The 24,066-nt window shown below is 43.1% G+C and overlaps 1 protein-coding gene and 1 non-coding gene across 2 annotated transcripts in view; both read right to left on the reverse strand.

The window, feature by feature from the left end:
• Positions 1-24,066, reverse strand: part of NCAPG2 (non-SMC condensin II complex subunit G2) — a 67,251-nt gene that overhangs the window by 36,919 nt on the left and 6,266 nt on the right. The window contains exons 6-13 of the mRNA XM_062192935.1: positions 22,807-22,961; positions 16,033-16,167; positions 14,421-14,515; positions 12,034-12,103; positions 9,116-9,202; positions 4,630-4,725; positions 3,426-3,551; positions 1,588-1,767 (exon numbers count right to left, since the gene is read on the reverse strand). Coding sequence (XP_062048919.1) covers positions 1,588-1,767; positions 3,426-3,551; positions 4,630-4,725; positions 9,116-9,202; positions 12,034-12,103; positions 14,421-14,515; positions 16,033-16,167; positions 22,807-22,961 — 944 coding nt within the window. The remainder of the gene's footprint in view (positions 1-1,587; positions 1,768-3,425; positions 3,552-4,629; positions 4,726-9,115; positions 9,203-12,033; positions 12,104-14,420; positions 14,516-16,032; positions 16,168-22,806; positions 22,962-24,066) is intronic.
• Positions 6,763-6,894, reverse strand: LOC133761339 (small nucleolar RNA SNORA38). Its single transcript, XR_009866140.1, has one exon. It is a non-coding gene; the product is annotated as a small nucleolar RNA SNORA38 (small nucleolar RNA).

Here is a 24,066-nt window from a genome sequence, read left to right on the forward strand (position 1 = left end):
CTTGACCAACATTGAAAGCATAAGAAATCAGTCTCTCTCACACACACACATACACACACATAAAGGAAGAAGAGCAGGAAGAAAGAAGAGGAAGAACTAGAAGGGACAAGAAGAGAAGAAGGGGCAAATGATGGTCTACAACAATGTCCAGAAGCACAAGAAACTAGTCTAGGGGTCAAATTCAGCTCATTGATCAAAAAGAACAGTGAAATGGTCTTGTGAAATTAACCTAGGCTAGAAATGCTGCACTGGGTCATGGAGCTGAAAGGCACTTTATACTGGATTAGGGAATAAGCAAAAAAATGGGAGATAGAACATTGAGGTTACCATATAATTTAACACAAACTTGAGACTCTTCTGACAATAAAAAGGCTTCTACTAACAATTATAGCAAAGAGGCCTAACACTAAATGGATGGTTACCCAACAAAGCACAGATGACCTTCGAAAGAGGTTAAGCAGGGTGGTGCCTACACCTTGATAAGACGTCAAGGGAACATGCTGGCTTTGTTCAGGTGGAGATTCGAGAATGTTACCAGGAAGGGTGAGCATGCTACAGTAAGGATGCTGTTGACAGGGAGATGTGGAGCACACACTGGAAAATACAGAAAGTAACCAGCACGCAGGTTCTAGAGAAGGTGGGAAGAGAAGAGATAACAGAAGGACAAGAGGACAAAAATCATCTCTGAAAAATGTCTGTGCTCCATCTGAGGGAAGAGAAATCCGATGGCTTTGTGCCCACAAGGGTCAGAAGTTCTACACAGCTGAGTCTACAGGTAGCAAAGTAAGATCATTTCTTAGCTAATCTGATGCCCCCCGGAGATTCTGTGAATTGGCCTGAGAGCCTTACAGATCCTCCAAACCCAACTCCAGAGGGCATTTGTCATTGTAGCCTCAGTCATCACTTCCCCCGGTAAGCAACAACCACCCATCTCTCATTTCAGTTTCATTGAATCTAGAACTACTTGGTTCAGGTGACTAAGAAAATCAAGTGTGAAAATTTTTCTGCAAAGTTCGAGGCACTACTGATGTTAGTGATGGGTACAAGTATAAAAACATCACTCTAGTTACTCTTCACAAAGCATTCAAAATGCCTCTGGAAAAAAAAACAGTACTATTTCCAATAGTTGTTTTTGTAGAAAACATTGTTAATTTGGCTTTTAAACACTTGACTTTGTATAGATAACAAAAATATACACAGTATTATCTCCATGGGGTAGGATTACAAGGGTTTTTTTATATTTTCCATCTGTATTTTCTAACTGTTCTGTAATAAACAAATATTGCTGGATAATTGAAAAATGTACAGTGATTAGCCAAGTGGGCTGAGATGTCTACCGCTCCCACCAGAGTGCCTGAGCTCCACACCCCGCTCCAGCTCCCATTCCAGCTTCCTGTCAATGCAGCCCCTGGGATGCATCGGGCACAACTCAAAGTAGCTGGGGCACTGCCACCCACACGGGACACCTGGGCTGCATTTCCAGTTCCTGGCTCCACTCCTGCTGTTGCAGGGTTGGGAATCAATCAGTGGAAGGGAGCTATTTTCCTGCATTATCTCTTATCAAATAAAAAATTTTTTTAAGCTTACCTTAAAGACAGAACAACGGACATCAGCAGAGCTTGTATCAAATGCCAGTTCCCCAGTTACTTTCTTCAGGAGATCAATAAGAATAGTTGGGGGCATCATTTCCCAATATTTGGAAGCTATTTTACAAACTCCAAGGATTCCTGTGGAACGGACCATCGGATAAGGATCTTCTAAAAGGCTCTGTAAGTAGGAGGAGGAAAAAACTTTATTAGCACTTCGAGGTTCCCAGACTTAAAGTTACAGAAATACTGATCATATACAGATTCCTAGATTTCAGATGATTTGCCATTTTTAGAGCAGTATTTTAAAATAACAATCCAGATATACGAGCAGCCTTACTGCCACATGCTATGTACAGAACTTCAGTGATGCCAGACTTGACGTACCAGCTCCATCAATCGCTGGGACACGCAGAGGTTTAGCTAACCACAGCAAGCATTCATATCAGACACAGCCTTTGTGGTCTACCTGCTTGAATTCTCAAATGTCACAATACAGAGAGCCCAGAATAAAAAAATTCCAAGGATAGGGTCACTGTTGTGGTATAGCAAGTTAGCTAAGATGTTGCCTGTAATACCAGCATCCCATAAGAGCACCAGTTGCAGTCCCAGATGCTCCACTTCCAATTCAACTCCTTGCCAATGCACCTGGGAAAGCAGCAGCAGATGGCTGGAGTGTCTGGGCCCCAGCCGCCCATCTGGGAGAACCAGATGGAGTTTCAGGTTCCTGGCTTGAATCTGCCCAGCCTCAGGCCATTGCAGCAATTTCGGTGTGTGAACCAATGGATGGAAGATCTCTCTCTCTCTCTCTCTTACCCTTTGAAATAAATCAATCTAAAAAAAAGGGGGGGGGTGGGGTGTGCAGCACTGTGGCACAGTAGGTTAATCCTAGACCTGTGGCACTGGCATCCATATGGGTGCCAGTTCAAGTCTCGGCTGCTTGGCTGCTCCGCTTCCAGTCCAGCTCTCTGCTAAGACCTGGGAAAGCAGAAGATGGCCCAAGTCCTTGGGTTCCCACATCCACATGGGAGACCTGGAAGAAGCTCCTGGCTCCTGGCTTCAGATCAGCACAGCTCCGGTCACTGCGGCCAACTGGGGAGTGAACCATCGGATGGAAGACCTCTCTCTCTCTCTCTCTGCCTCTCCTCTCTCTGTGTAACTCTGACTTTCAAACAAATAAATAAATCTTAAACAAAAAAAAAAAGAATTTGTCATTCCTATATGCATTTTTTCATTGTAAAAAACTTAACTGGTTCTGCTCTTAAACTTACTAGCATGTACATATTATCCAGTGAAGAATGGTTAAAGAGAAAAATCTATTAACCTTCCAATCTTGCACATATATTTATGCAGATAATATTTCTACCAACTATTGAGATTCTCAGAATTAGCCTTCAACTTACATCAACTTGAAGGATTTAATGGAATAAAAATATAAACATCAGAAGAGAAATCAAGTCACATATTCACTATTTAGCCCAAATCCTCATACACCCAATAGGGAGCAACAAAGACAAAAACCTACATTTCCACAAAAAATTCACACCCTACATCCCTAACTCTGTAATTAGTCTAACTCATCTCTAAAAACTCAGTTGCATTTCAAGTACATGATACACAGAATTCATCTACATATTCCTAATATTATATTAGACTTATCACATCACTTATTTGTAATGTTGCCATTACATGTTAGCAATAGAAACTGAGCTAAACACTTGCTATTCATTTTAAATTTACATATTATTATAATATTATAAAATATTATTCAAAGCTTTAAGTGCCCCAGCCTGGAAAGAGCCAAAGTCCATGAGAAGCTTGACCACATGAAATACATACATAGAGCTCTTCAAATTGTTTCTGAATTTCACTGTCCATTTCAATAGCATGAAAGTTTGGATCTCTAATAGGAAACGCTTCAACAAACAGCAATGCAGCATTTGATCGAACTTCAGAGTTTCTGGCCTGTAATAATGAAAGAAGAGTACGAGTACTTCACAATCCCAAACAGGTAACATATAAAGGCTTAGAAAGAGTATTACCAAATAATACCTCAATTATCTCAATATAGACTTATTTACAAATTAAAGACTATTATAACATTTTAACTGACTAAACTTTTTGTAAGACCTTCCTTAAATTAAGCTGAACAGTGCAACATCAGTAGATATTAAAAAAAAAAAAAAAATCTTCATCTCTTTAGCGTCTTCCTGTGTCATTAGGAAGTGGTCACCATCATGTCCTGGTGACACCAAAGTTGTCTGTGTTAGAGATGTGTGCGGGGGCTGGCGCTATGGTGTAGCAGGTAAAGCCACCGCCTGCAGTACCAGCATCCCATATGGGTGCTGGTTCTAGTCCCAGCTGCTCTACTTCCAATCCAGCTCTCTACTATGGCCTGGGAAAGCAGCAGAGGATGGCCCAACTACTTGGGCCCCTGCACCCATGTGGGAGAACTGGAAGAAGCTCTTGGCTCCTGGCTTCGGACTGGCAAAGCTCTGACCAGTGTGGCCATCTGGGGAGTGAACCAGCAGAATTAGGGAGTGAACCAGCAAATGGAAGACCTCTCTCTGCCTCTCTGTAACTCTGCCTTTCAAATAAATAAAATAAATCTTTAAATAAAAAAAAAACAGACTTGTGCATTCACGAGGACACTTGACACACATGAAGCGTGTATATTTGCCTCCCTTCCATTAAAGACATGAAGACTGGATGGCTGAGCCCAGCTTTGCAGAACCCTTATTACCACAATTCATTTAAGCGTCTGCCACTAATCTCCTTCCCCAACAGGGTAACTTCAAAACTGTGTACTAATTAGCACTAAAATAATTCAGGCTTCCAGTTAAATGGATCCCAAGAATGCTTTTAATAAAAAAGAGCAAAACAAAACAAAACAAAAACCCCACATTTGTTCCAAAATTTCACAAGGCAATCTGCATGCAGTCTCATTTTTTACAGCTTTATTACAATTTTGAACTACAGTATGCTAAACTCCAAAGCATAATTAGTGCATTCTACACATGGACAAGCTCTTTAAGATGTGTACCTTTAATCCTCTCCAAAGGATGGGTTTATATAATCTGTAAAGCATCTCTTCCACTCCCTGTCGAACCTTCTTTTGATGGTGGAAGTAACTCAGCACCTGAGGGCCAGAAGAAGAAAGAGAAAAGCCATGATGCATAATCTTAAAAACAAGCCAACAAAAAACCACACAGTCAACAATGTGGAGCACAGTAGGTAAAGCTGCTACCCCCAACACTGGTATCCCATATAGGTGTTAGTCATGGACCATGTTCCACTTCTGATCCAGCTCCTTGCTAACAGCCTGGAAAAATCAGGGGAAGATGGCTCCAGTGTTTCAGCCCCTGCACCCAAGTGAGAGGCCTGGAAGATGCTCTTGGCTCTTGGCTCTGGCATGACCTAGCCCTGGCCATTGCAGACATCTAGGGAGTGAACCAGCAGATAGAAGACCTCTGTCTCTCCCCTTCTCTCTGTTAACTCTCACTTTCAAAGAAGTAAATCAATGTTTTTAAAAAATGCATTTAAAAAGACCTACAAGGTTTATTTGGAATTTCAAATGTTATGTAGTAATGGGGAACACAAAACACTTACCACTGACAGAAATTTAACAGCGTATTTCTTAGGGCAGGGCTGCTACCTGGCAGCCACACTCATGACATCCTCACAAGAACAACCACAATGGATACAGGACAGCAACAGACACAGCGAATCACAACAAAGAAATCTATGGCTGAAATAAAGGCCAGCTTTGGTTTAATAAGATGGCTTGGGTTCCAGTGTCTATTATTCTAAGAATAGCCACACAATCTCAAAAATAGTTTAAACCTCTACCCTTCAAAGTAAAATAGAAGCACTATCATTTTCAAGATCATAAAGAAGAGTTTATCCAAGTGGTCCCTGCAGCTCATTCTAAAAGGCTCTTATTAAACCCAAGGTTTATTATCACACACACAGCTCTCTGCTATTCTATATATTCTGTAACAAATAGAACACTATTTAGTGGTGATTCACACCACAAATTTAATTGAGGTGTCAAGTTCATCCCAAAACTTAATAATTATCAGAAAACAGGTGGTGGGTGCTGTGGCACAATAGGTTAAAATGGCATTTGTGACATCAACACACCAAACTGGATGTCTGGGATAGAGTACTGGCTCCACTTCCAATCCAGCTTCCAGCGGATGTACACCCTGGGAAGTGGCACATGATAGCTGAAGTACCTGAAGTACCTTTTAAAGATTTATTTTTGGCCGGAGCCGCGGCTCAATAGGCTAATCCGCCGCCTTGCGGCGCTGGCACATCGGATTCTAGTCCCGGTCGGGGAGCCGGATTCTGTCCCGGTTGCCCCTCTTCCAGGCCAGCTCTCTGCTATGGCCCAGGAGTGCAGTGGAGGATGGCCCAAGTGCTTGGGCCCTGCACCCCAAGGGAGACCAGGAGAAGCACTTGGCTCCTGCCATCGGATCAGCGCGGTGCACTGGCCGCAGCGCACTGGCCGCGGCAGCCATTGGAGGGTGAACCAATGGCAAAAAGGAAGACCTTTCTCTCTGTCTCTCTCTCTCACTGTCCATTCTGCCTGTCAAAAAAAAAAAAAAAAAAAGATTTATTTTTATTTGTTTGAAAGTCAGAGTTACACAGAAGAGAGGAGAGGCAGAGAGAGATCTTCTATCCATTGGTTCACTCCTGAGTTGGCCGCAACGGCCGGAGCTGTGCCGATCCAAAGCCAGGAGCCAGGAACTTCTTCCGAGTCTCCCACGCAGGTACAGGGGCCCAAGGACTTGGGCCATCTTCTACTGCTATCCCAGGCCATAGCAGAGAGCTGGATAGGAAGTGGAGCAGCCGGGTCTCGAACCAGTGCCCATATGGGATGCTGGTGCTTCAGCGGGCATTAACCTGCTGCGCCACAGCTCTTACACACACACATACAAAAAAAAAGTCCTTTGGTACCGAGGGTTAAGTGAGTATGCCACAATTTCTGGGGAGTTTACATGACGCATTCTTCATTGCTAAACAGAATTTGAAACACCAAATCATGTATGTGAAACAATGACCCCACTGCCCTACAACTTAACAAAGCCACACTGAGATCGTTGGTGGGTGAGGGAGGACTCCATGAGTCAAAGAATCTATCTATACTAAATACATAAGATCAGAATTTTCTCTCTGTGGGATGGTTGATCCTGAGCCTGCACAGAACAAGCTGGTCCCAGAACTTCCCCAAGTCCACATTTCTTTGCCTCCAATTCTTACGTGTCCAAACACAGGGAATCACAGACACGCCTTTGTAGGAGGGAGAGTGAAATCACATTTTTAAAAAAGATTTATTTATTCATTTATTTATTTGAAAGGCAAAGTTACAGAGAGAAAAAGAGAGAGAGATCGATCCTCCATCTGCTGGTTCACTCCCCAAATGTCCTCAACAGCCAAGGCTGGGGCTGGCAGAAGCCAGGGGCCAGGAGCTTCACCTAGGTTTCCCTTTTCGGTGGTAAGAGCCCAAGAACTCAGGCCATCTTCCACTGCTTCCCCAGATGCACTGCAGGAAGTGTAACAGCCAGAACCCACACCGCTACTCATATGGGATGCTGGCATTACAGGAAGCTGCTTAATCTGTTGTGCTACAACTCTGGTCCTGAAATCGTAATTCTTAAGCCCCTTGGAAAACTCACTGGTATAAATAAACCTCCAGGTACTTCACCGTTGGGTAACTTAAATTAAGTCATCTGTAAATTTAAAAAGAAAAGTTTTCTTACCCAAAATGAATATAGTTAATATATGTGTATTTATATCCTACAAATAATAATTCCACCATACATAAATGTAAAGATACAGTCTTTCTTCAATTAGCTCCTTGACATGTTTGCCAAAACTAACAGCAAGCAAACAAGGCTTCCCATGGATTAGGATGCTGAGCAATCGCATCTGCTTAATTTAAGCAAGTACATCCGACCAGACTTGCCAATTCTTCCTGCCAGGATCATTATGATCAATCAAATACCTGTCAGTCTAATAATGACACTGCTGACAAATCCTTATATAGTCAGATCACTTACAAACACAAGGATAAACTTCATATCTCAATTCTGAGCCTACTTTTTTAAAAAACAAAGTATCTTATCAAGAGAAAATATCAAAACATTTATTCCATTTTGTTTCCAAAATACAAAATTGCGAATTTAATGTATAAAAGTCAGTAACAAAGGCCGGCGCCGTGGCTCAATAGGCTAATCCCCCGCCTTGCGGCGCCGGCACACCGGGTTCTAGTCCCGGTCGGGGCGCCGGATTCTGTCCCGGTTGCTCCTCTTCCAGGCCAGCTCTCTGCTATGGCCCGGGAGTGCAGTGGAGGATGGCCCAAGTGCTTGGGCCCTGCACCCCAAGGGAGACCAGGAGAAGCACCTGGCTCCTGGCTTCGGATCAGTGCGGTGCGCCGGCCGCGGTGGCCATTGGAGGGTGAACCAACGGCAAAAGGAAGACCTCTCTCTCACTGCCCACTCTGCCTGTCCAAAAAAAAAAAAAAAAAAAGTAACAAAAATAATTCCCAGGGCAAGCTTTATGGCTTGGCGGGTTGGGTCACTGCATGCAATGTCAGCAGCCCATAAGAGCACGAGCCAAGTCCTGGCTGCTCCACCTGTAATCCAGCTCCCTGCTAATGTGCCTGGGAAAGCACCAAAAGATCACCCAAGTGGGGCCGGCACTGTGGCATAGCAGGTAAGCCACTGCCTGCAATGCAGGCATCTCATATGGGAGCCAGCTCCACTTCTGATCCAGCTCCCTGCTAATACGCCTGGGAAGGCAGTGGAAGATGGTTTAGTTCCTTGGGCCCCTGCACCCAAGTGGGAGACCTAGAAAAAGCTTCTGGCTTTGGGTAGGCCAAGCCCGGCCACTGCAGTCATTTGGGGAGTGAACCAGGAGAAGGAAGCTCTCCATGTCTCTCTCTAACTCTGCCTTTCAATTAAATTATTTTTTTAAAGTTAAAAAAAAAAAGATGACCGAGTGCTTCAGTCTCTGTCAGCCATTTGGGAGACCTGGATGGAGTTCCAGGCTCCTGGCACTGGCCTGGCCCAGCCTCAGCACTGCAGCCATGTAGAGAGCAAATCAAAAGAATATCCATCTCCCTCCCCCTCCCATCTTCTCTTCCTTCCTCTGTCTCTATAACTCTGCCTTTCAAATAAATAAATCTTTAAAAAGCAGTAATAATTTGAAATATTTTCTGAGATCTCTAAAAAATAGTTATAAAGTGATGATTCTAGATTTCTATGTAAAAAGACTGAATTAAAAGGTACTCAAAGTTCCGATAATATTAACAGTAGACAATTTTGCTTTCCTCATTAAAACTTCAGTGGCAGAAATAAACTGCTAGACACCCACTATGAGATTCCGAGAAATGCTTCTGTTGATGTGAAAGCTTCACTTCATTTTTAAATGTGACCAAAACAATAATCTAAAAACAAAACAGATGAGACATCATTCAACAACAATCTGTCAACAATCAGCCTGATCAGAAGCGTGTCACTCACCTCTCGTACTCTGCTGTGCACTGGAGACCTCCTCGGAAGGTGGATCCCGTGGAACATGAAGTCCTGGATGCAATCATTTTCAATGGCCTAAAACAAGAAGTACAACGTAAAGAACCTGAGTGTGCACCCCAAAGTCCACATGACAAGCAGCGCCACAGAGCACAACAAAGGTCTGAGGCCGCACCTGCACTTCTATTGCATGAGCAAAGTACGCCCTGATTATTTTAAAAATCACAGAGGACTTACTATGAATTTTTTACATATTGTAAGGCTACTACATAGCCACACTTTTTAGGACACATACTGTAGCATGTAGAAATGAAATAGCATGCCTGGAACTGCTTTAAAAACTTAAAAAGGGAGGAAGCGAAGGGGATGAGACTGAGAAATGCACACTGTTGGTGCTAATTTTGTATCAAATAGTCAAACAAATGGGTTTTTAATTACAAACCCCTATTTTTTTAAAATACTACTGGAGAAAAGGGGACAAAACACTTTAAGGACAAATATTCTGGGGCCAGCGCTGTGGCATAGCAGGTAAAGCCGCCGCCTGCAGCGCTGGCATCCCATATGGGTGCTGGTTCAAGTCCCAGCTGCTCCACTTCTGATCCATCTCTCTGCTATGGCCTGGGAAAGCAGTAGAAGATGGCCCAGGTCCTTGGGCTCCTGCACCTGCATTGGGGACCTGGAGGAAGCTCCTGGCTCCTGGCTTCGAATCAGCTCAGCTCCAGCTTTTGTGGCCATCTGGGGAGTGAACCAGCGGATGGATGACCTCTCTCTCTCTCTCTGCCTCTGTCTCTCTGTAATTCTGCCTTTCAAATAAATAAGTAAATCTTTAAAAAAAAAAAAAAAGGACAAATATTCTTTCCTAAGAACACGTTTTATGGGGCTGTTGTAATGTACGGCTGGTTAGAAAGCCTACAACTTGTATCAATCGGAGTGCCAGCTCAGGTCTCAACTACCCTGCTTCCAACCAGTTTCCTGGGCATGCACAGTGGAAGGCAACAGATTATGGCTGAAGTGCTTGGGCCCCTGACACCCAGAAGGGAAACCCAGATGGAGTTCTAGGCTGCTGCAGGCATTTGCAGAGTAAACCAGCGGATGGATGATAGCTAGATCTCTCTCTCACTCTTTCATGTAGATGAAAATAAGTACATAATCATTTACAAAGACAAGGAAAAGTTTTATGCAATAATAAAATAATTAATAAAATATTGCCCTGGTTTTGCCTTTATGCCCAAAAACTTAATAAATTGTGAAACTATTTTAAAAGTTGTCACCAGTACAATTTAATTTAATTTAATTTAATTCTGTGTTTTCCACACACAAGTCAATCTGAAGTGGGACAGAGGAGCAGAGTGAACAGAAATAAATGGCAAACACCAAAATCACTGGCTCAGCCCACAGTGGCCTCCCTGCTGCCACCAGGGGACAACTGTGCTCCAAAAAGAACAAAGCCAACATCAGAGATGCTCGGCCAAAGGCCTTTTTACCTTGGAACAAAAAACACATTTTAGAAAAGATAAAGAATAACTGACAAAAGTACTTTGACTTTTGTCCAAAGGGGCCTTTAAACATTTAATTGGGATTGTGAACTACACAGCCATGTGTTCATAACATAAACTTAATAGTCATTAAAGGTTAGCCCAGGGGCCAACGCTGTGGTGCAGCGGGTAAAGCTGCTGCCGGCAGTGCCGGCATTCCATATGGGCGCCAGTTCGAGTCCCAGCTACTCCACTTACAATCCAGCTCTCTGCTATGGTCTGGGAAGGCAGTAAAAGATGGCCCCTGGTCCTTGGACCCCTGCACCCACGCCCCTACACGTACGTGGGAGACCCAGAAGCTCTTGGCTTCAGCTCAGCCCAGCTCTGGCCATTGTGGCCATTTGGGGAGTGAACCAGGGGACAGAAGACTTCTCCCTCTCTTTGCCTCTGCCTCTCTGTGGCTCTGCCTTTCAAATAAATATTTAAAAAAAAAAAGAAGTTAGACTAGTTCAAAATAAGAACCTCAGTGTCCAGCAAAAACAGAATGCAAACTACAAATCCAATTCTCAGCTGTTCCACTTCCTTTTTCTTTTTTAAAAATGTATTTTATTTATTTGAAAGAGCTACAGAGAGAGGCAGAGACAAAGAGAAAGGTCTTCCATCCACTGGAGCACTCCACAGGTGGCCACAATGGCTGGAGCTATGCCAATCCGAAGCCAGGAATCAGGAGCCAGGAGCTTCCTCCAGGTCCCCCAAGTGGGTGCAGGGGCCCAAGGACTTGGGCCATCCTATACTGCCTTCCCAGGCCATAGCAGAGTTGGATTGGAATAGGACCAGCCAGGACTAGAACCAGCATCCATATGGGATGCCAGCGTCTCAGGCCAGGGCTTTAACCCGCTGCACCACAGCACCAGCCCTGGCCACTCCACTTTTATTCCAGTTCCCTGCTAATGCACCTGGGAAAACAGTGGAGGACAGCCCAGGTACTTGCACCCATATGGGAGACCTGGAAGAAGCTCCTGGTCCCTGGCTTTGGCCTGGCCCAGCCACAGCAGTTGTAGTCATATGGTGAGAGAACCAGAGGATGGAAGACCTTTCTCTTGTTGTTTCTTTCTCTGTAATTCTGCCTTTCAAATAAGTAAATCTTAAAAAATAAAACAGGAAAAAAAACACATAAAATTACTTAAAATATTATTTAGCCCAATATATCCAAGCCACCATCATTTCAACATGCAACCAATATCCAATGAGGAGCAAACTCTTACTTCACCACACAAGTCAACGATTCTCAGAGGCTGCGCTTTGGCACATAAATGAGTCAAGACTATCAATTTCAATCACGTAGATTTTCATTTTTGGCTTTAACCCTTCCTCAACTACTTGCCTAGTAACTAGAATACAGTGAAGTGTTACCATTTAATAAAATGTAAATACCTCCAGTATTTTCCCTGAAGCCTTTCTCCAAGCTCTGAAATAAATTTCTGCAATGTGTACCATCAAAGATCTATTGAAAAAATAAAAATATTTTAATGCAAGTATAAACAATTATACTTTCAACATGTATTATTCATTACCTCAGTGAAAAAGAAATTCAGTTAAGACTAAGACTTTACAAATTATCTGTAGAGGTACTATTTATCTAGAGTAGGAAGAGAAAAGGAAAAAATGGGGACATGGGAAAGCAAAGTGACAAACTACTTCCTTCCACAGTCACTGCTTCCCCAGAACTTTATGTTATTTTCTGTGAAAATATGAGAAAAAAGTCCAGAACCAAATTCTCAAGTCAGAAAATGTTAAACAATCATGGACGCTGTGATAGAGCAGGCCGGGACATGCCCATTCCATACAGAGTGCTGGTTTGGGTCCTGGCTGCTGCCCATTCCATACAGAGTGCTGCTTTGGGTCCTGGCCCCCTGCTTGTGATCTGGCAGAAAATGCTTGCTAATGTACCCAGGAAGCAGTGCCTGGGCTCCTGCCACCACTGTGGGAGCAGCAGGTGAGGTTCCCAACTCCTGGTTTCAGCCTGGACAGCCCTGGCTGCTGCAGGCACTGGCAGAGAGATTTGGTGGATGATATCTATCTCTGTCTCTTTCTCAGCCTTTCAAAAAAGTAAATAAAACTTTAAAAAGGTGCCTACATTGCATAAAATCATGTTTTAACACAAGTAAGATTTTAAGTTATTTTAGACTTTCCAGGATAGTAAGTCTTGCTCAAATATAGAAACCACCTTAAAGTATCAGAATCGGTTTTAGAATCACATTAAGTTTAGAAATCTGTTACTGCGGCCAGCACTGTGGTATAGTGGATAAAGCCACTACCTACAGTGCTGGCATCCCATGTGGGCACCAGTTTGAGTCCCAGCTGCTCCACTTCTGATCCAGCTCTCTGCTATGGCCTGGGAAAGCAGTAGAAGATGGCCAAGTCCTTGGGCCTCTCTACCCACATAGGAGACCCAGAAGAAGCTCCTGCACCTGGCTTTGAATCAGCCCAGCTCCAGCCATTGTGGCCATTTGGGGAGTGAACCAGCGGATGGAAGACCTCTCCCTTTCTCTCTGCCTCTCAGTAACTCTGTCTTTCAAATAAATAAATAAATATCAAAAAAAAAAAAAAAGACAGAAAGAAATCTGTTAGCTCAAATAAACATTCTGCAAAAGAAGAAATCTGAGAAAGTAATCTGATATACAGCAGAAGTTTTACAACCAGAAATGCAGAATCAAATCTTACCTCCGTTTTTACACAACAGTCTAACACTGAAAAAGTTGATAACCAAAGCTCACCTCAACATAGAGTTGTGAGGACCAAATTTTAAAATAGAGCTTAAACACTCAGCACCAGGAGATGGCATTGTGGCATAAAGGGTTGAGCTGCACCTGCAATGCTGGCATCCCATACAGGAGGTGGTCTGAGTCTTGGCTGCACCATTTCTGATCCAGCTCCCTGCTAATGTGCCTGGGAAAGCAGGAGAGGATGGCCCAAGACCCCAGTGAGGCTCCTGGCTTCCGCCTGGCACAGTGCCGACCAGTTATTTGGGGCGTGAACCAGCAGACAGAAGATCTCTCTGTCTCTCCCCCTCTCTCTCTGTAACTATGCCTTTCCAATAAATAGAGAAATCTTAAAAAAAAAGTTCTCTGCACAAGAGCAAATTAAGTACATAGCTCTGTACCCAAGGACAGCACCACCTGCCATGAAAGCACCACCCCGTGAAGACGTGGCAGTACAGGGCTGGAACGTTCCATCCTGGCACCTCTAGAGAGTCTTCCACTGCGGAGCTCTTTCAACCACCACATAATTCACTCTACATTCAACTGGAAAGTATACATTAATTCAAAATACTACCAGAAAGACTGGTGACACAGACTTTATTATAAGCAAAGATAAGATTTAACTGGCAAATAACTCGACTATTTAAAGAACCATCTGGGGCTGGTGCTGTGGTGTAGCAGGTAAAGCTGCAGCCTGCAGTGCCGGCATCCCATATGGCCGCCGGCTCAAGTCCCAACTGCTCCACTTCCAATCCAGTTCTCTGCTGTGGCCTGGGAAAGCAACAGCAGATGATCCAAGTCCTTGGGCCCCTGCACCCACATGGGAGACCTGAAGAAATTCCTGGCTTCTAGCTTCGGATCAGTGCAGCTCTGGCCATGGGGCCATTTTGGGAGTGAACCAGCAGATGGAAGGCCTCTCTCTCTCTGCCTCTCCTTCTCTCTGTGTAACTCTGACTTTCAAATAAATAAATAAATCTTTAAAAAAAAAAGTTAACTCAAATAAAATCTATCAATACCAGATTAAGGCAGTACAATATTTTAATTATCTCTAATACTTACTTTTGTAATCCCTGCAATTGGTTTTTGATGGTCTCATGGATCATTTTAATAAATTTTACATTCCAATTGAAGAGAGAACTGAGAAATCTCCTTCCCTATAAATAAATAAAAAAGGACATAATTTTAAAGTTGCAACCAAGAAGTTTCTAAAAACAATTCTTTGGGTATTTAATAGTTAAAGTTAACTATTTCTAAAAATGAAGTTTACCTAGCGATAACTTAAGAGTATATGCACGTAGGCTGAGCTGCTGGAAGTCACATAGCCTGCTCTGAGCTTGAGCAGCGCCTCGTGCTGGGGAACCTCAGCTTATAGAGATGGAGCTACATACACCTGACCACTGGTCCATAAGCATTTCATTCTGGTTCTGTTACAGATAGCCACATAAGCCAAAAATCAAAGAATGCGTGAAATCTAGCATGTAGGGGTCAGTATGGAGCCAAGTCTAAGTTTGTTCCAGCATCTGTAAATGACAAAACTTAGACTCATATATGACAGTACTTCAAAAAATTTGTGGAAAATGAAATTAAAAGACTCTTTAGTATACAAAATTTCTGCATTCAGGCATAGTTTTTTCACAGTATCCATTTTCCATGAACTCTCTGAAGACCTTTCATTTGCAGTTCTCAAAATACACCAAAATTATCTTTCAAACTCTACGTTCCATGAACAGCTGAAGTACTCTCATGGTTAAGAGCTATCTGCCAAGCTACCATTTTCAAGTACAGTGGTGCTTCAAAATGTTCATGGTACTGCTCCTCCCCTGAAGCCTTCCTCCTCCTGCTTCACAGGGAGGGATGACTTCTTCCAGGCCCTCTGCTGGGCTAAAACAAAGGCTGCACTGCAGCTCCTCTGCTTTCCTCGCACGGACACAAAGTCCATGCGCAATAAACCAGATGCAAGGGACCCTCAGACAACAGAATTACGTGAGCCATGCTGTAATTTCAATTCTCGAGTAGCCATGTTAATGAAACATTAAATGCATTTTAATAACAGTTTATGTAAAGAAACATATCCAAAATATGGTTATCGTATTAAGTATGTAAATAACAAATAAATGAGTTCTTTTATATCCTTTTTTTCATACTAAGTCTTTGAATCTATGTGTATTTCATACTGAAGGCACATCTCAGTTGGGATGGAGTGTATTTCAAACGCTCAATAGCCACATGTGGGTATGCCCCACAATGGGCACTTCCATAGGCCAGAAGCCTCTTTTAATTTACTGGAGGGGTGGAAAAATAAATGGAGAACTCTGTGTGGTGAAGATTTTGAGTAAATGCCAATTAAGGTGGAATTAGGGCAGAGGGCCAGATCACATCCATGGGGAAGTGTTTTCTCAACCTTATTTTTAATCATTCTTAATTTAAAATGTAATATGGTTCCCCCGGGATTCACACAGACACCTGCTACTATGCCATTTAATGATAAAACAAGCAGGTACTTGTACAGCATTTACTTCACTAGTACTACGCAGTAAAAATGACGTACAACAAATACAATAGTGCCTCTTTTATTAAAACACCAACCACACCACAAACAACAGCCACATGAACTTCGTACAAACCTCTATTAAAAAGTCACAAACAGACCAAATAAGAAAAGCCTATTTACCTCTTCTTTCTTGATATAATTAATATTTATGAAGCACTCCAGTAGCAAATCTTTAATTTCACTACTTTCCTCCAAATCATAATCAAAGCAATACAAAGCTTGATGAATATGCCAGAGTCGACATATGTCTGCACCCTAGGAATGACACAGAAAAGAAAAACGTTACATTTGATTTTTCTCATAATTAGTAAGGTTGTATTTTAAATTAAGTATATTTCATACCATAAATAATGATAATTCTAGATGGTTCATATCAAAGAGTAAGAAATAACGACAAATGAAAACAGATTTTGAAATCCACAAATACCACTTGTAGCTCTAAAGAGTATTTTTTTAAAGATTTATTTATTTATTTATTTATTTGAGAAGCAGAGTTACAGAGAGAGGTCTTCCATCTGCTGGTTCACTCCCCAAGTGGCCATAATGACTGAGCTGGGCCGATCCAAAGCCAGGAGCCAGGAGCCAGGAGCTTCTTCTGTGTCTCCCACCTTGGTGCAGAGGCCCGAGGACTCGGGCCATCTCCCACTGCTTTCCCAGGCCATAAGTGGAGAGCTAGATCAGAAGAGGAGCAGCCGCGACACAAAGTGGTGCCCATGTGGGATCCCGGTGCCACAGGTGGAGGCTCTACCTACAACACCACAGCTTCAGCCTCCAGAGTATTTTTTAAAACACACAAAAGCACTCAGATACCCAGCACTGTTAAACAGAATTACGGCCGTGATGAAGACGCTCAGCGTCTGCACCGCCCAGTGAAGCAGCCCTTAGCCACATCTGGCTACTGACCAGTGCAACTGAGGAGCCGAATCTCTCACTTTTTTAAAACTCTAAATTAAATTTATGTTACCAAAGTGATCTACAGATTCAGCACAACTCCTATCAAAATATCAATGACATAATTCACAGAAACAGAAAAAATACTACTAAAATTCATACAGAGCCACAAAAAACTCTGAATACACAAAGCAATTCTGAGCAAAAAGAACAAAGCTAGTGGCATTACAATACCCGACTTCAAAACATACTACAAAGTTACAGTAACCAAAACAGCATGAGCATTCAAAACAGGCACACAGACCAATGGAACAGAATTCAGAACCTGGAAATAAATCGACACAAGCACAGACAACAGATCTTTGACAAAAGCATCAAGAACACACATGGGATAATTGAAAATCTCTTCAATAAACAATGCTGAGAAACCCGGATATCCAGATAAAGAATAAAAGTAGCCTCTGTGTTTTTGAGTTTATTTTAAAGTATTTTAACTTTTTAATAACAACACTTTATTTCTGTTTAATATTTATTTTGTTGAAAGGCCCAGCAAGAACAACAGAGAGAGAGATCTATAAATCTTTCATCAGCTGATTTACTCCCCAAATGACTGTAACAGCAGGGGCTAGATGAGGCCAAAGTGGGGAGCCTAGAACTTCATTCAGGTGGCAGCACCTCCCAAAGACTTGGGCCATCGTCTGCTGCCTTCCCAGGTACATTAGCAGGAAGCTGGACAGCTGCACAGAGCAGCCGGGCAGCAAAGTGGCACTCCAATACAGAATGCCGCATTGCAAGTTTACCCTGCTGCACCACAATGCTGGTTCCTAGCCCCTATCTTTCACCATGTACAAAAACTAACTCAAAATGGATCAAAGACTTAAATTTAACACTCAAAGCTGTAAAACTACTAGAATAGGAGAAATGCTTTAGAACACTGGTCTGGGCAAGCATTTTTTGAATAAAAACCCAAAAGCTTACGAGGTAAAAGCAAAGTTGACAAATGGAATTACATCAAACTAAAAAGTTTGTGCACAACCAAGGAAACAGTAGAGACAATTTGCAGAATGGGAGAAAATATTTGCAGACTATTCATCTGACAAGGAAAAAAAATCTACTTTTGAAAATGGGCAAACTGGGCCGGCGCCGTGGCTTAACAGGCTAATCCTCCGCCTTGCAGTGCCGGCACACCGGGTTCTAGTCCCGGTTGGGGCGCCGGATTCTGTCCCGGTTGCCCCTCTTCCAGGCCAGCTCTCTGCTATGGCCCGGGAAGGCAGTGGAGGATGACCCAAGTGCTTGGGCCCTGCACCTGCATGGGAAACCAGGAGGAGCACCTGGCTCCGGATCAGCGATATGCACCAGCTGCAGCGGCCATTGGAGGGTGAACCAACGGCAAAAAGGAAGACCTTTCTCTCTGTCTCTCTATCCACTCTGTAAAAAAAAAAAAAAAAAAAAAAAAAGAAAGAAAGAAAAAAAAAAAAACTTAAAAAAAAAAAAAAGAAAATGGGCAAACTACCTGAACAGACATTTCTGAAAAGACAAAGGAAAACATGAAAAAATTCTCAACACCACTATCACCAGGGAAATGCAAAGCTAAACCACCTTGAGGTATGATCCTACCCCAGGAAGAATGGCTATTATCAAAAAGGACAAAAATAACAAATGCCAGTGGTAGGACACAGAGAAAAGGGGAATTCTATTGAAAGGGATATGCTGCTGGTGGAAATGTAAATTAGTATAGTCATTATGGAAAATACAGAAATTCCTAAAAATCCTAGAACAAAACTGCCATTTAATCCAGCAATACACACATGGACACACACAAACACAAAGGAAATGAAATCAGTAGTCAGACATCTGTCCTTGCATGTTTACTGTGACAGTACTCACAACAGCCAAGACATGGACTCAATCTACGTGGCCACTGCTGGATGACACAACGGAGTATTATTCAGCCATAAAAATAATAATACTCCACTACTTGCAGTAACATGGAACTGCAGAGAGATAAGTCAGGCACACAAAGACAAATACCACATGTTGTCACGTTCAAAGGATCTTCACAAAGTTCATCAAAATGTATACCACAATAAAACTATGCATAAATTACAAAATTATTTGTATACCAAGACAAATTTCTAACATGTAAAATTTTTAATTTTGGGGGCCAGCGCTGTGGTGCAGTGGGTTAACACCCTGGCCTCGAGCGCCGAAATCCCATATGGGCGCCAGTTCGAGTCCCGGCTGCTCCACTTCCAATTCAGCTCTCTGCTATGGCCTGGGAAGGTGGTACAAGATTGCCCAAGTCCTTGGGCCTCTGCACCCATGTGGGGGACCCAGAGGAAGCTCCTGGCTGCTGGCTTCAGATCAGTGCAGCTCTTGCCGTTGTGGCCAGTTGGGGAGTGAACCAGTGGATGGAAGACCTCTCTCTCTCTCTCTCTCTGCCTCTCCTCTCTCTGTGTAACTCTTTCAAATAAATAAGTAAATCTTTAAAATTAAAAATAAATAAATAAAATAAAATTTTTAATTTTAAGAGGCAGAGCGTCCACCCACTAGTTCACTCTCCCAGTGCCTACAATGGCTGGGACTGGGCCAGGTCAAAGCCAGGAGCCAGACACGTAATCCAGGTCTCCCACATGGATGGAAGGAATGCAATTAGCTGAGTCATCACTGCTGTCCCCCGGGTTTATATTAGCAGGAAACCGGAGTCAAGAGCTGGAGCCAAGCACCAAACCCAGCACTCCAACATGGAACACAGGTATTCCAAGCAGTGTCTTAACTGCTAGGCTAAACGTCCGCCCAAAACTTATCGTTCACCCCATTTTTCAAAAACTTCTTCAAGTACTGTCATTTATGTGGAATCGACAAAGCTGAACTCGGTGAAGTAAGTCAGTGGTTACCGGAGCCTGGGAAGGGTTACTGAAGAGGATGGAGAGAAAACGGTGAACAGGAAGCAGCTGGACAGGAGGAGTAACTTCTGATGCTCTGTGGCATAGTAAGGGAACCACGCTAACAACAACTAATTGCCTATTTCAAATTGACAGTAGAGAGGATTCTGAATGTTCTCAGCACAAAGAAATGGTTAATGTTTCAAGTGATGGGTACAATGACTACTCTGTTCTGATCATTACACATTGTACACAATATTGAAATGCCACACTGTACTGCATAAATGAGTACAACTACTATAATTAATTTAAAGTCATTAAAAATAGAGCCTTGATTTAAAAGCTAAATAGGGGCCAGCGCAATGGCGCATAGTGGGTAAAGCCAATGCCTGTAATGTCGGCATCCCATATGGGTGGCAGTTCAAGTCCCAGCTGCTCCACTTCCGATCCAGCTCTCTGCTGTAGCCTGGGAAAGCAGTAGAAGATGGCCCAAGACCTTGGGCCCCTGCACCCACGTGGGAGACCCAGAAGATCCTGGCTCCTGGCTTCAGATCTGCGCAGCTCCGGCCGTTGCAACCAACTGGGGAGTGAACCAGTGGATGGAAGACCTCTCTTCTCTCTCTGCCTCTCCTTCTCTCTGTGTAACTCTTTCAAATAAATAAATAAATCTTTTAAAAAAAAAAAAAAGCTAAATAATGACAGGGAAAATGGATTTTAAAAAGACAAAAACAAGGCCGGTGCCGCGGCTCACTAGGCTAATCCTCCGCCTTGCGGCGCCGGCACACCGGGTTCTAGTCCCGGTTGGGACACCGATCCTGTCCCAGTTGCCACTCTTCCAGGCCAGCTCTCTGCTGTGGCCCATGGGAGACCAGGAGAAGCACCTGGCTCCTGACATCGGATCAGCGCGGTGCGCCGGCCACAGCGCACCTACCACGGCGGCCATTGGAGCGTGAACCAACGGCAAAAGGAAGACCTTTCTCTCTGTCTCTCTCTCACTGTCCACTCTGCCTGTCAAAAAATAAAAAAAAATAAAAAAGACAAAAATGATACCATAAAAATAAATCCTGATACAAAAAAGGTTTCTATCACTCCTCTGGCCAGCAAAGAAACTCTAAATAGAGCCAAAAAGGGCTTTTCTGTCTTAAAATTAGCTGCTCCCTAAAGAGAGCAGACTCAGACTCAGGCATTGGTGGGAGTGTAAAAAGGCAAAAGTTTTGCTTTCAAAGTCTTTTTTCTTTTCCAATTCTTTTTTTCAAATTCATACTCATTGACCCACCAGATCTATCCTAAAAAATGGATATTGTGGCTGGCGCTGTGGCTCAGCAGGTTAATACCCTGGCCTGAAGCGCTGGCATCCCATATGGGCACCGGTTCGAGTCCCAGCTGCTCCACTTCTGATCCAGCTCTCTGCTATGGCCTGGGAAAGCAGTAGAAGATGGCCCAAGGCCTTGGGCCCCTGCCCCCATGTGGGAGACCCGGAAGAAGCTCCTGGCTCCTGGTTCCGAAACCAGCACAGCTCCGGCCGTTGCAACAAACTGAGGAGCAAACCATTGGATGGAAGACCTCTCTCGCTCTGCCTCTCCTCTCTCTGTGTAACTCTGACTTTCAAATAAATAAATAAATCTTTAAAAGAAAAAAAAAGGATATTGGTAGGTGGTGTAGGAGGTATCTAAAAGAAATATTCTTAATACTCCTAAAATAACAATGACCACCTTGGATGGAAAAACTGGGGATGAGTTTTATTTGTCCAATCCAACTTTGTAAAATGAACACACACGTTTTTTGTCTTAACAGGGGGTATGGAATATTATTTTTCTAAATTTCTGAGCTGTATACCAATGATCAAAGTATGAGAAATAGACCAAGTTATATTAGCCCATCAAACATCTTCCTCATCTAAGCAGCAACTTCCTTAGAATTGCCCTGCAATGTGAATAATCCCAGTAATAATCCCTAATCCTACATGTATTACCATCCAAGGCTTTCCCTTCCACTCCTGCCCATCCCTGATGCGGGGTGTTAGGAAAACAGGCTCCATCAGTGTGTACCCCTCAGAGAACCACATGGACACAGGCAGCCATTACTGTCGCCTATCTCTGTAGGTCAGCCCTTCTTCACTAACCCAACAGACAGAAGAGGCCATGGATACAAACTCAGAATCTGAGATTTGGCCCTGTGTGCTCCCCTGCTTTCTTCTCTTGCCTAGAACTCAGAAAAGAAGGAGATGGAAATGAACAGTCACTTTGTGACTCAGAAGTGTCAACAGGGAGGTCAGAGGCCACACCCTGAGGAAAATGGAAGAGGAAGTCTGGCATCAGAATTGTAATACAGAGGGCTGGCATTGTGGCACCAGTGGCTAATTTGCCACCTGTGAGTCAGCATCCCCTATTAATGCCAGATCAAGTTCCGGCTGCTCCACTACCAATCCAGCTCCCTGATAATGTGCCTGGGAAGGCAGCAGAAGATGGCCCAAACGCTTGGGCCCCTGCACCCACGTGGGAGACGTGGATGGAGTCCCAGGCTTCTGGTTTCAGCCTGACTCAGCCCTGGCCAGTGCAGCCATTTGAGGGTTACACTAGTGAATGGAAGATCTCTCTCCTTCTGTCTCTCCCTCTCTCTCTGAAACTCTGCCTTTCAAACAAATTTTTCCAAAAAAAAGTCTAACATGGAGCCTTTGCATTCATTCTTGACTTGTGAACATCTTAGCATTTTAAAACACCTTCTTAAGGCTGGTGTTGTGGTGTGGTAGGTAAAGCTGCCACCTAGGAAGCCGGCATCAGTATGAGTGCCAAGTCAAGTGCTGGTTGCTCCACTTCCAATCCAGTTCTCTGCTAATGGCCTGGAAAAAGCAGCAGAGCATGGCCCAAGTGTTTGGGTCCCTACCACCCACATGAGAGACCCAGATGAAGCTCTTGGCTCTTGGCTTCAGCCTGCCCGGCCCAGCTCCAGCTGTTGTAGCCATCTTTCTCTTCTCTCCTTCTCTCTGTAACTCTGACTTTCAAATAAACAAATAAATCTTGAAAAAAAATCTTCCAACTCAAAACTACCACAGTCAGGCCATGCACAGTCAAACACAACCCCTTTCTAGTAAAGTGTATACTTAAGAAAGTAAACACACTCTTTTGGTCTCAAGGCTCTTCCTCAGTAGCATGATAAAAGCAGTCTTCCCCATATCCTCCTTGGCAGGCAGGCCTTTCTCCCACCATCTGACACACAAATCTTGAATGGAGTTCTGTAGTTTTCGTTCAGAATCAGGTAATGCGTATAAAATACCTAAAACAAAGCACAGTAATTTTTCAGTTTATAAAGCAAATTCTTATTAGTTCAGGTTCAATAGTTGAGAGCATTTTGACTTTGTATATCGAAAAGCTTTGCTAAGTGAATATTAACTAATGTTTAGCTTGCCAAAATTTCTAATTATTATAGAACTTGAATAATATTAATTAAAATCTTTTACTCCGCTATAAAAACAGACCAGAGGCAGGGACCAGCATTGTGGTGTAGTGCACTGAGCAGCCATTCCCAATGCTGGCATCCCATATGGGTGCTAGTCTGCATCCCAATTGCTCTACTTCTTATCCAGCCCCCTGCTGATGCACCTGGGAAGGCAGCAGAGGATGGCCTAACTACTTGGGCATCTACACCCACATGGGAGACCTGCACAAAGCTCCTGGCTCCTGTCTTTAGCCTGGCCCAGCTCCAGCCATTGTGGCCATTTGAGGAGTGAATCAGTGGAATAAAAATCTCTGTCTCTTCCTTTCTCTCTCTCTATAACGCTTTCAAATAAGTAAGTCATTAAAAAAAAAAAAAAAAAAAAAAGCCAAACTAGAACGAAGAATTTTAGAACTGTAAGCCTCAGAGAGATATTTCCCAAATCCCAAATTTTGGAGAGGCAGATCTTGAAGCTACCTAAATGCAAATGAATGAGCCAGGTCAGGTCTATTTACTACTATCTCATTGGGCAGGCCTAAAATTTTGGCCTAAAGATGAAAAATAGTAAAAGTAGCCATTATAATGAATATAAAAAGTATAGTGCTTTTATTAACAGAAAAGCCCTATAATCAAATTATAATACTAATAATATATGCACAGTTATAATATGTGACTTTCTGAAAGCCATTACCCTAACATAAAAGGTAGTGCTCATTTTATCAGCTTTTGGAGACTGAAAACAAACTGATAGTAAAATTCACAAAGTATTTGAGAGTCATTGTTATATTTATTAGGGGTGATTTTTAGTAGGATGCTGCATCTAGATTCAAGAATTCAGAATAAAACAACACAGTAAACAGAAATACAACAAGCAATGCTCAGAATGCAAAGTCCGATGAAAGACGTGTCACATGAACTAATTATACTCACTACATCATGAGGGAAC

Source organism: Lepus europaeus, chromosome 5, assembly GCF_033115175.1.
Source record: "Lepus europaeus isolate LE1 chromosome 5, mLepTim1.pri, whole genome shotgun sequence".
Lineage (NCBI taxonomy): Eukaryota > Metazoa > Chordata > Mammalia > Lagomorpha > Leporidae > Lepus > Lepus europaeus.